This window comes from Colias eurytheme, chromosome 14 (genome assembly GCF_061535395.1).
Source record: "Colias eurytheme isolate Ceu_HAF_F1 chromosome 14, ilColEury1 Martin Lab GWU primary, whole genome shotgun sequence".
NCBI classification, from domain to species: domain Eukaryota; kingdom Metazoa; phylum Arthropoda; class Insecta; order Lepidoptera; family Pieridae; genus Colias; species Colias eurytheme.
In genome coordinates, this window is record NC_142993.1 from 159460 (window position 1) to 171375 (window position 11916).

General features: G+C 43.8%; 1 protein-coding gene across 1 annotated transcript; it reads right to left on the bottom strand.

The window, feature by feature from the left end:
- Positions 1 to 652: 652 nt before the first annotated feature.
- On the bottom strand, positions 653 to 11680 carry LOC149902640 (uncharacterized). Its single transcript, XM_090109554.1, has 11 exons — positions 11292 to 11680; positions 10755 to 11222; positions 10532 to 10627; positions 9388 to 9807; positions 9017 to 9307; positions 4861 to 8895; positions 2636 to 2728; positions 2329 to 2572; positions 1982 to 2076; positions 1629 to 1757; positions 653 to 1269 (listed from the first exon to the last, which is right to left on the bottom strand). Exons 1-11 carry the CDS (start codon positions 11427 to 11429, stop codon positions 1165 to 1167), a joined length of 6114 nt encoding a protein of 2037 aa, XP_089965680.1. The 5' UTR covers positions 11430 to 11680; the 3' UTR covers positions 653 to 1164.
- Between the last annotated feature and the right edge of the window lie 236 nt (positions 11681 to 11916).

Here is an 11916-nt window from a genome sequence, read left to right on the forward strand (position 1 = left end):
TGAATGTGTTGATTTTGGCGACAGCGGTTTTCATACGAATTATGACATTATAGCACTTCTATGTGTCTTGTTATTAAGATTTCTATGGTTTCATCTCTGAAAATTTCATTGTGTAACTTTAACGGTTCATAAAGCTAACAGATTAGTTATATTAAAATAAAAATACTCGTGTCACAATGTTAGTTACGAAAAAAAATTTGATTTTCGAGAAATTTTGTGTACTTATTGAAATGAAATGAAAAATTTATTTGCCAGAATTATTTTGAATTATATTGAGTAGATCTGAGAATAATTATTTTTTGGTTGTTTTAACTTGTAACGAAATTGTGAAAATTTAAGTGTCATTTTGGAAATTGAACAAATAAGCTAGCATTAAATTGAAATAAACATGATTTTTTAAAATAATTCTGTGTTTATTTCTTATAGCTAACGTGACAAATGATAAAATTAAAAGTGATTATTAATGGCTATGTATCGTTTTTTTTCAGTAAAGGAATTGATTGCCTTTTAAGGTTTGTCTAAAGATAGGTAAGAAAGGAAAGGAAAAGAGGTGAATAGTGATGATGGGTGCTGGCCTTGGTGCTGGCATATGATGACGTTCTATGAGTTTGAAATAAAATGGGTGAAAGATGAGAGTGAAATAAAAAATGTATAAGAATATTAACATTTTATTAGCTGTTTCACTACCCCTTAATTAACTTAAACATAATATTAACCAATATCTCGTAACTAAATAATTGAACTATATTTTATATTTCTATTTAAGTGATCTCTCGTGGCAGTGAATGAATTTTTGTACAAAGTTAATTATTGCAAATATAGATGGATACAATTATACACATTTCATCCATTACGAGCTATGCCACAAGCCGCGTCGGACCGAGTCGCGCTATCGACACTGTATTCACTAAACTACTCGATAACTAAATATTACAAACGCATTCGCTTCCCTGTCATTGTAGTCGTTAAAAAAATATCGAGCGCGTTTCGGCCGAGGGCGTTCCGTAACTAATAAATAAGGTCCACAATATATCTCTGCGACAACAGATACGATTCGATAAATAACAAATTCATTCACGATTTACATTATATTATTTATTTAAATAAAACGTTGCGTTAAATTAGAATACATCGCCCGTAGGGGCTAGGGGGGCTCGGGGAGCGCTAGGCGAGGCCGAGCTTGCGTCTCTTGCGGAACTTCTTCACGTAGGCCTCCACTAGCGACTGGATCTTGGCCGGGTTGATCTCGCCCGTCTTGTTGTGGCAGATCTGCAAACAACACATATGCTTTATGTAACATTTTCTAGTACAGCACAGTCAACCCTGGTGTGATACTGATCGATTTTCGCGAGTACTGTAACATGGAGTAATGTAATGTAACGTGGCGTGATGTAATGTAATGTAACGTGGCGTAATGTAGTATAGTGTAGGGTAGCGTGGTGTAATGTAACTTGGCGTGATGTAATGTAACGTGGCGTAATTTAATGTAATGTAACGTAGCGTGGTGTAGTGTTGCGTTGTGTAGCGTAGACAGATGTAATGTAGTGTAACGTGGCGTGATGTAGTTAAGTGTAGCGTAACTTGATGTAATGTAATGTAACATGGCGTGATGTAGTGTTGTAGCGTACCTTAGGCACGGCGCGGCGCATGATCTGCTTGTACTCGTCCTTGGTGATGTGCTTCTTGTTGTAGTGCGGCTTCAGCACCAGCTTCACCTCCTCCACCACGCGCTCCTGTCGGTTCAGCTTCTTCAGGAACTAACGAATGAAAAACAACCGTTATACAATGTGCAGAGGAAAAAATAAGAAAAATATAATAGAATAGTATTTGAATATGGAATACTCATTTTATTTTAAAAACTGTAGTATACTTTTTTTTTTTTACTTGAAGTAGTGATCGTCAATGAACTTATTTTCAGAGAGATAAAAGATCTTAAAATTATAAATAAGTTGATCGGTGTAAGAGTAGCAATTATAGCTACCTTGCTCTTGACCTGCATCTCAACGGCGGAGCTGGGCAGGTCGTCCAGGATCTTGAGGTTGTCTTCGTCTATCTTCACGCCCACTTGCGTTTTACCTGCAAAAGGGAACGTTTATTTATAAAATAGTAACGTTTATGATAAACGTAAAGTATTACGGTAATTTCAAATAGAGCTTGGATTTTTTCCATTATTTAGTATCAGGAATTCACGTTTTCATTAGATTTTAAAATTAAGGTAATTTAGCTCAAATGAAAATATGTGTAATATAATATGTTAACATTAATGTCGTTAAAATTTATGCTATTCAGCATCACCGAGGGGGGTCAACAAATCGGCAAACGGCTCACCTTTCTTCTTGTAAGCGTTGTGCGCGTTGGCGGCGGGCGCGAGGGCGCGGCGGCGGCGCGCGGGCGGCTCGAACAGGTCGCCGAAGTCGGACGAGCCGGGCGAGTACGGCGAGCCGGGCTCCGACGGCGGCCGCGCCATCGGCTTCACCGGGTTCGACTTGATGGGCGACGGCTTGCCCGGGAACAGCTTGGGCGGCGCGCGGCCCGGCGACGGCAGCACGATGCGCGGCAGCGGCGGCGGCGCCTCCTCGCCCGGCGCCCCCGGGCCCGCGCCCGCGCCGCCCGCCGGCGCCCCCGGCCCGCCCGCCGGCGCCCCGGCGCCCGCCGCGCCCCCGCCCGCCTCGTCGCCCGGCGGCGGCTCGGGCGACGCGTCGCGCGTCGACTGCAGCAACGCTAGCACCTGCAGGAGTGGCGGGATAAAGATCGACCCGTCGTTCGATAGAAGCCAAACACTATATACGAGCAATAAATGAACACAAAAAATACTGAATTGTTGGTGCTAGACTTTCGACCGTTTGACTTTTAACTTTTAATCGTAAAATCGAACAAATGAAAAAAGATCATGTATTTTAAAACGTGTTTCGTCATATAGGCCAGGGACAAACAAGCACAAACAGCAAACATTAAAGGAGGGAGGGAGAAAAAATAAATTACGGTCGATACGAGTTCGTGAGCTTTTTAGAGTAACAAATAGTTTATCTCGATTTCCAGCAAAACTACAAGCCTTATGGAAAAAAGTTAAATGACAAAGTTGTCTATATATTATCTATACTTCTATACTAATATTATAAAGAGGAAAGGTTTGTATGTATGTATTCACGCATAAACTACTGGACCGATTTTGATGAAATTTGGCACAGATAATCTTTAGACCCTGAGAAAGAACATAGGCTACCTTTTATTGCGAAATATGTACCACGGGCGAAGCCGGGGCGGACCGCCAGTAGGTAATAAAAAGATCTACAACTTTTGTATTTTCATCAAAATTTTTACTTTTTCAAAATATTTTTTTTTCTACGAAATTTGGTGAAAAATTACCCAAACATTATTATTATGTCCCAAGTACACAGAACAAAAAGCCCCCCACTTTTTGAACTGGAAAAAGCTGATATTGTTACGGGGGAATTTTCGATTTGAAAAACATGGTGCTTTTATATAATATAAGTATAAGTATACTACTAATAAGGCGACAAATACATATTTTAAATCTTAAAAATTTCTATAAGTCGGGAAAATTTCTATACGTGAAGAAAATTTCTCTTTGCCGCAAAATGATATAGATAAGGAAAATTTGTAGAAGTCAGGCAAATGTTTATAAGCCAGGATAATTTCTATACGTCAGGAAAAATCCATGTCGGGAAAATTTCCATAAGGAAAATTTCTATACGCCAGGAAAATTTCTATAAACAAGGAAAATTTCTATAAGCTGGAAAATTTCCATAAGAAAAGAAAATTTCTCTTTGCCGCAAAATTATATAGATAAGGAAAATTTGTATAAATGTCTATACGTCGGGAAAATTTCTATAAGCCAGCAAAATTTCTATAAGCCAAAAAAATTTCTATACGTCCGGAAAATTTATATAGATACGGAATATTTGTATAAGTCAGGAAAATGTTAATAAGCCAGGAAAATTTCCATAAGAAAGGAAAATTTAAGACAAGAAAATTTCCATAAGTCCGGAACATTTCTATACGTCAAGAAAATTTCTACACGTCGGGAAAATTTCTTTAAATTTCTATAAGCCAGGAAAATTTCTATACGTCGGGAAAATTTCTATAAGCCAGGAAAATTTCTATACGTCGGGAAAATTTCTATAAGCCAGCAAAATTTCGATTAGAAAGGAGAATTTCTATACGTCAGGAAAATTTCTCTTTGTGGGGAAAATTTCGATAAGTCAATAAAAAATAATATTATAGATAAATAATTATAAGCCAGCAAAATTTCTAAAAGCAAGAAAATTTCCATAAGTCCGGAAAATTTCTATACGTCAGGAAAATTTCTATACGTCGGGAAAATTTCTTTATTTAGCAAAATTTATATAAGCCAGGAAAATTTCAATTCGTCAGGAAAATTTCTATGCGTCGGGAAAATTTCTATAGGCCGGGAAAATTTCTATATGTCAGGAAAATTTGTATAAGTCAGGAAAAATTATATACGCCAGGAAAATTTCTTTACGCCAGGAAAAATTCTATAAGCCAGGAGAATTTCTATATGTGAGGTAAATTTCTCTTTGTCGGAAAAATTTCTATAAGTCGGGAATCAATTTAAATAGTTGTAGATCTTTTTATATTACCTTCAACTTTGCTAATTTAACTTTTTTATTTGTATCTGTTTGACTTGTTTTGTCGGAAATCGAGATAAACCAAAGATAATTATCGACCCTGGTCTAATATTGATATTTCATGCAAAAAAAAAAACTGCAATAACATCTTTGCAGTCTTTTTGTATCTAACTCAGTAATTTATAAAATAAAAACGTTTTTGACAATTTTTTATACTGAATAGGGTATACGCGTCAGGCGCTCTATTTACCTTTTCAGCGGGGGTTACGGGGCGGCGGTCCAGCACGTCGTCCGCAGACATGTTGGTGCGCTGCGCCGACTCCAGCGTCATGAGCCGCGGCGGGTCGGGCGGCGGGCCGGCGGGGGACGGCGCCGACGCGGCCGACGCGGGCGACGCGCCCGACCGGCCCGACGCCGGCGACGCGGACGCCGAGCGCGTCGGTTCGAACGGGTCGTACGCGTCCGGCGAGCGCGGCTCCGCGCCCGCGCCCGGCGAGCCCGCCGCCGGCGCCGGCACCGCGGCCACGGCGGCCACCGGCGGCCCGCCGCCCTCCGCGCTGGGCTCAGGCGGCGTCTTGGGACCCGCCGCGTGCGGCTCGGCCGGCGCGAGCGCGGGCGCGGGCGCGGGCGCCGCCACGGGCGCCTCCGCGGCGTCCTTCTCGCCGGGCTCGCTGTCGCTCAGCACTATCACATTCTTTGGGGACGGCGTCAGCTCCCGGAACGGCGAGCGGTCGAGGTCGATGATCGCGACCGGCTTGGCCGTCTCGGCCTCGGGCGGCGGCGGGTTGCGGCGGCGCCGCCGGCGGTCCCGCTTGCTCTCGCGCCGCCGCCGGCGCTCCTCCTCCTCGCCTCGCTGCTGGTCCTTGAAGCTGACGCTGACGAGGATGTTGTCGCCGGACGTGAACACCTCCTTGGACGGGCCGGGCGCGTCCCGGGCGCGGCGCCGCGGCCGCTCGAGCTCGCGGCGCCGCGCGCGCTCGGCGGCCACGCGCAGCGGCGGCTCCTCCGGGGGCTCCGGCGGCGGCGTGCGCGGCGACGGCGGCTGCGAGTCGAGCGACGGCGACGGCATCGAACGAGCCGGCGACAGCTCGAGGCTCGCGCTCCTTCTTATTTTCCGGCGAGGCGATTCGACGACGCGGCGGCGCGGCGGGGTCGGCGAGCGGTCGGGTCGCGCCCGCTTCTTCTTTTTGCCGAGAACGCGCGCAACGCCCGAGGCGGAGCGGCGCCGGCGGGCGCGGCTGGCGGAGCGCCGCCGGCGCTTGCGCTGGACGGAGCGGCGCGGCGAGGGCGAGCGCGCGGAGGGCGAGCGGCGCGGCCGGCGGGCGGGCGAGCGGCGCGCGCGGGGCGACTCGCGCAGCGCTACCGGCGTCAGGCGCGACACGGAGCGGCGCGCGGGCGAGCGGTGCGGCCGCGACGGCGTGCGGCGCGCGCGGGGCGACGCGTGCGCGCGCGAGATGGAGCGGCGTGCCCGGGACAGCGAGCGGCGTGCGCGGGAGAGCGAGCGGCGCGCGCGCGAGACGGAGCGGCGGCCGCGCGAGGCGGTGCGGCGCGCGCGGGCGGGCGAGCGGCGCCGGGCGGCCGCGCGGGGCTCGGGCGAGGCGGAGCGGCGCGGGGACAGCGAGGGGGAACGCGCGCGGGGGGACACGTCGCGCCCGAACGGATCCTTCACTTTCCTCCGCTTCTCGGTGACGAGCGTGCGGACGTCGTAGCGCTCGAGATCTTTCCTCTTTTCCTTTATCTTCTTTTTCACTTCGGGCGCCTCGCTCGAGGATCTTCTGTCTTTTTTCTTTTTATCGTCCCGGTCTCTCTCCCTGTAGTTTCTCTCTTTTCCGCTCTTACTGAGTTTCTTGAAAGAGATTTCGGTCTTCTTTTTACTTTTACTCTTCTCTTTGGCCTCCTTCTTCGATTCTTTCTTTTTCTTCTTCTTTCCGTCCTCTCTCGAGTCGCCCTTTTTCTTGTTCTTTTTCTCGGCGACTTCGGGTGGCGGCTCCTCGACGGGTTTGGCCCTGGGCGGCGACTTGTGCGACTGCGCGGACGACGGCCTCTCGTTCTCGGAGAACATTTCGTTTCCCTCCTCTTCCGATATCATTTCCGTGTCGAGCCCCTCTAGACCCTTATCTTTATCGATTTCAAAAGACGCGTCTTTCGGTTTGTTTTCGTCTAAGCAGGGCGTGTAACTTCTTTCATCTTCAGTTTCACTGATCGATTCTGTCATTTTTTCTACATTTTCTTCACCTTTCTCGTTATTTTTTTCGTCTTTAGGCGATTGTGTGTTGAAACATATTTCAGTATCGGACATTTCATTGTCGTGCTCTGAATGCGATTTGTCAGATTTATTATCATCCTGAAAATCTTTCTCTTTTTCAACTTCCATGTCTTCGTCTTTTTTATTCACAGTTTCATCGCTCTTTTTTATTTCTTCGCATAATTTAATTTTTTCTTCAAGTTCTTGATCAACATTCTCTTTTACATTATTGACATCAACTTTAACTTTAACTTCCTTGTTTTGTTTGCATATTGTACTCGTTACCTCATTCTCCTCAAATAATTTTTCGTGTTCCTTACTTAACTTAGGGCTGGCGGGATTTTCAGATTCCATTTTATCTTCAATAACATCACTCTCTGTAGGATTAACATCTTGATTCGTATCTTCTTCGTCATACAAAGAAACTCTTTTAATCAAAGAAGGGGTGTTTATCTTGATTTTTATAGGATTTCGAGTATTTGTCGTAATAGGGCAACGTTTAGATATTTTTTCTTTATATTCTTCTTCAGTTTTACTCATAACATTAGTTTCGTAACTCGTGGGTGTGGAGGATTTATTATTATTGAGTGTTGTTTCTGCTTTTATTGTTTCATCAGAAGCATTATCGGATTTAGCAGGTGAAGGTATATCGGACACATCGTCGTCCTCTTGGACGAGATCCTCCAGACCATCCTGATGCGGTTCCTCGGGCACTACATCGTCATTTAAAATACTCGTATTATTAGCTATATGTACACTCGTTGCTGAGTAAATTGAGAAATTCGGACAGTCGCCTTCCGAATCCTCATCGCTCTTATCATTATGAGTGTCTGTTGCAGGGACAATTAAATTCCTATGTTCCTTTAAAACTTGTCTCACTGCACTGTCCAGCACATTTGCAGGAACATTCATGCTACTTGTGTCTATTCCAGCTAAAATACTTTGTACAGTTCTCGGCGGCGCCGGCGCTGGCTCCGGCGGCAGAGGCACTGCGACTGCGGGTGCGGTAACTGGGATCTCCGCAACCCTCGGAACAGAAGCTGTCGAAGGTTCCGGCAAATCTTTGTGCTCGTCTCCACTGTCATCGTCATTCGTAGGGTCGGTGGGATCATACTTTTCTGTATCAATGACAAGACCAGAATCACTTTTCTCGTCTTCAGACTTCTCCAGTTCTCCTGATTTTGGAAAATTGAACATTGGTGGCTGAGGTAAAGGTTCAAATGACTGGGTTTCGACAGGAGGGTTATAAAGTTGGGGTTGAGGTTTTTCTTGCTGAGGAGTTTCTACTCTTGAAAATGAATCAATATTTGATGTTCTTGGAGGCATCTGTCCCATTCTCATATCAAGAGGATTTTCAAATCCACCAAATGAATGTCTAGCTGCAGTGGGAGGCATATCCTGTCTAGAAGCAGGCGGTGCATTGCCATATGGTTGCCAGGGTGGGCCCAAACTATACCGCCCTTGATTCTGCTCATTAGGCCTTGGAGTGTTGGAAAAATTTTGTTGTCTGTTAGCATCATTTGGAGCATTACGTCTAGTCCTATCAAAGTATGAATCATCTGCATGTGAAAATTGGTGGGATCGCCGATAGTTGTCAAAGAATTCTGGTTCTGAATCACGTCGCATATTGTTATTGTTTTGATAATTGTTATACATATTATTGCTGCCTTGTCTGTTCTGATACGAATTTCCGTAATTGTTGTCATAGTTTCCCCTGTTAAAGTTATTTTGGTCGCGATGATAGGTTCCGCGATAGCCCCCGCCCCCGCGGGACTGTCCCGGGTAAGACGGAACTTCTCTAACAGCCTCTTCCGTTTTTGTCAAGTCTAGTTTTTTCTCTTTTTGTGCTCTTTCTGGACTTTTATTTGATGGCAAAGTTTTAGTTCTTTGTAATTTGATATTCACATTGCCATCAACAGAAACAGACACAATAGAATTTTTAGAATGTAAGAGAGCTTGGCTCTCCAAAATATTTGAGAGTAAATCAGGTGCTGATGAGGCATGCGTTGGAGATGGTATGTTTATCATTTTCCTTCTTGCCTGAAAAAAGTACAGTTGCAACAATTAATACTTCCAAGAAACAATATTTATTTTATATTATAATTCAATAAGGTCATTAAATTCATGTACATTAAAAATTACAATATAATAAAATTTCTACCTGTCTATAAGCACTAAGTATGCTGGAGGTAGGTCTGATAGCTACTGCTGTGGAAGCTCCTTCTGATACATCCACTTCATCATCAGAAAAATATTCCAACTGATTAGTATTTCCATATATGCTGAGAGTGGGGATGCCCGCTCGTTGTCTACCGACTCTCAAGTCTTGGACGCCTCTTGGATTAGAAGACTGGCCAATTTCTTGATCCACCTTCATAGAGGTAAGCATAGCTCTAACGCTGGCTCTAACATGTGACCTCCTTGCTGCTGTTCGAGGTTGTCTTTTACGTGTCTGTAATCAAAATATTTTCAATTAATAAATTCTATTAAAAACTATTTTCTTTATTCAGAGAGTCTAGTGATATAACATACCTTCCTCCTCCTAACAGTTCGTGTCACACTACGGGTCACAGGAAACTTTCCATTTTCTTGTATTTCATACTCAATCAAAACCTTCCTTGTTCTTCTACGAGTAGTTCTTTTCCTTTTTCTTTGTGTTCCAGTTGTTGTGGAGCGATTCCTATTGGTTGTTGGGAAACCTCTGGATGAAGTGGGAATGTCTTCAATACTGAGCCTGCTGCCTCTCCTCCCGCTGGAGGTCGAGGGTTGGTCAGGATTGCTTTGGGTCCTGGCCGATCTCCTTACGTTCCTGGGCGCTCGGAGAGGGGCCGGTCTAGGCCCTAGCGGTCTACTGATATCTGCAATATCACTGAACAGATCTTCCACTTCTGACAAATTGATGGCATCATAAATATCATCACAACTCGGACACAGCCACTGAGAAGCTGGCACCTGCAGATAGTGAATTTATTATTATAATAAATAAATGTTGTCTATATATAATATTCAACATTCATTTTTTTTAAGAAATTATTGCTTTAAAATATAAGATATATTTGTATTTTGATATCATATTACCACACCTATATCCAATGAGTCATATTTTTTCTATAATAGTAATGAAATACCATGTTTTCATGGTTATTGCTATCAATGTAAAAAATAAATTAGATATGTTCTACATGAAAAGCATAACTAGGAGGAATAAGTATTAGGGTGCACTCACACACATCAGTCACCGTCACGGCACGTCACCGGACAGGATTAAAAAAAAATATGTATCAATAGTTCTAGTATGACTCTGTTCCCACACGACAGTCGCCGGCACGAAATCTATCAGTGACGTCCCCGGTCAGGCACGTCAAATAATCTTTCCATACATGTACCAACTCACCCGGTGCCGTCACGTCTCAGTTCAGTCAGCGTCGTGCTACCGTCAATTGCTACATGTTCTCTAGCGTGACACACGTCTAATCACTGACTAACCTGATGTATGTGTTCAATGATTCAGTCAAACCGGCGACGTGACTGACGGACAACATGACGGTGACTGGTGTTTGTGGATACGTACACAAACCGTCACCGATCAGTCATCGGTGACTTGACGGTGACTGATGTGTGTGAGTGCACCCTTATTTGTTTATTTATTTCTTACACAGAAAGATTTGTATTATACCTCTGTGAGTGGAGGAGTGAGACATTGCATATGATACCCAAGGTCACAGCCATCACATAATAACATAGACTCTTCATCATCACCCCTGCTACATATCTGAAAAATGTTTCACTCTTACTTTAGTTAAACATGTGTCTAAGCACAATAGAGATTCACCAATAATGTAACAAATATTATTGTGCAATATTCAATTGTATACCTATATATACATTAAATGACTTACCTCACATACAATAGTTTCCTCTACTACTAATATATCAACCGATGGTCGTCTCTCTATTACTTTAACAGGCTCAGTTCTTAACACTCGTCCACCGATACACGCTTTCACCACTATCGATTCAAATGTTATCCTATCTACAGGGCACGTGTTTACATTCTTAGACCATTCTGTTATACAATCCAAACAGAATATATGCTCACAGTTTATGGGAGTACCGATTTCTTGATTTTTAAAGCGCAACAAACATATTGAGCACTTGTCAGAATTTCCTTCTGAACTATCCGAGGCAAACCCAGAAGGTGCTTTCGATGTGGATGCCACTTGCTTCGAGTTGGAGCGGTCGCTCGCCCAACCCGAAGTGTCGCTCTCTGCCTCCGAGTCGCGGAGCTTGGGCAGGGTGCGCCTGCGACGAGTGCCGCATACGACTGAACTGCCGCTACTATCACTCGATTCATTCTCACTCACAACCTGAAAACGATTATAAATTATATATATCGAAAAGTCAAATCTGATAAGTTACACAAATAGGATATTCACCCTTAATTTTTTTCTACGTGTCCTTGTGACGCCGATGCTCTCCTCACTGTCAGAATCCGAGCTAGACGAGAGTATCATCACCTTTTTTATTTTTCGTTTTGGCCGTGACGGCGAATCATCACCGCCTTCTTCGTTCATTTTGAACGGTAAACAAGACGGACCACTGTTTCAGTATGCGCGACACGAAGCAATTTGCAAAGTTGTAAACTTCCTTTGCAGATATATTCCTAAACTGTGTGATATGACACTGTGTGAATTCATTCAGCTTACTTAATTAAATAATACATGAAAACTATACATTTACTTATAAATAAAGCATACGCGTTATCAAAAACTATTTTTATATTTTGACAGCAAGCCGCTTTCGATGATCAGGCGGCCATTTTCAATATAGTCTAATCATAGACATTTTGTTTCTATACCGGCAGATAAAATAAAGACAAAGAATGATTTTTGTCTAAAATTATTGTTATTTAATATTTTTATTCCATCATCCAATCATTCACAATAATTATTGTGCTCGCTGTGCACAATTTTAATAAATAAATGTGATTAAAGATTCACAAATGCAAAGCGAAAGTAGCATAGGGATAAGCATAGGGACGATCTTTGGTGACGATTCTGT

Excerpts from the sequence above, each read along its gene's own strand:
- LOC149902640 (XM_090109554.1), bottom strand. The coding sequence starts at position 11,429 with ATGAACGAAGAAGGCGGTGATGATTCGCCGTCACGGCCAAAACGAAAA. Across the intron at positions 10,628-10,754 it reads AGGAAACTATTGTATGTGAG|ATATGTAGCAGGGGTGATGA; the intron begins GTAAGTCATTTA and ends AACATTTTTCAG. Across the intron at positions 2,729-4,860 it reads CCGTAACCCCCGCTGAAAAG|GTGCTAGCGTTGCTGCAGTC; the intron begins GTAAATAGAGCG and ends CCACTCCTGCAG.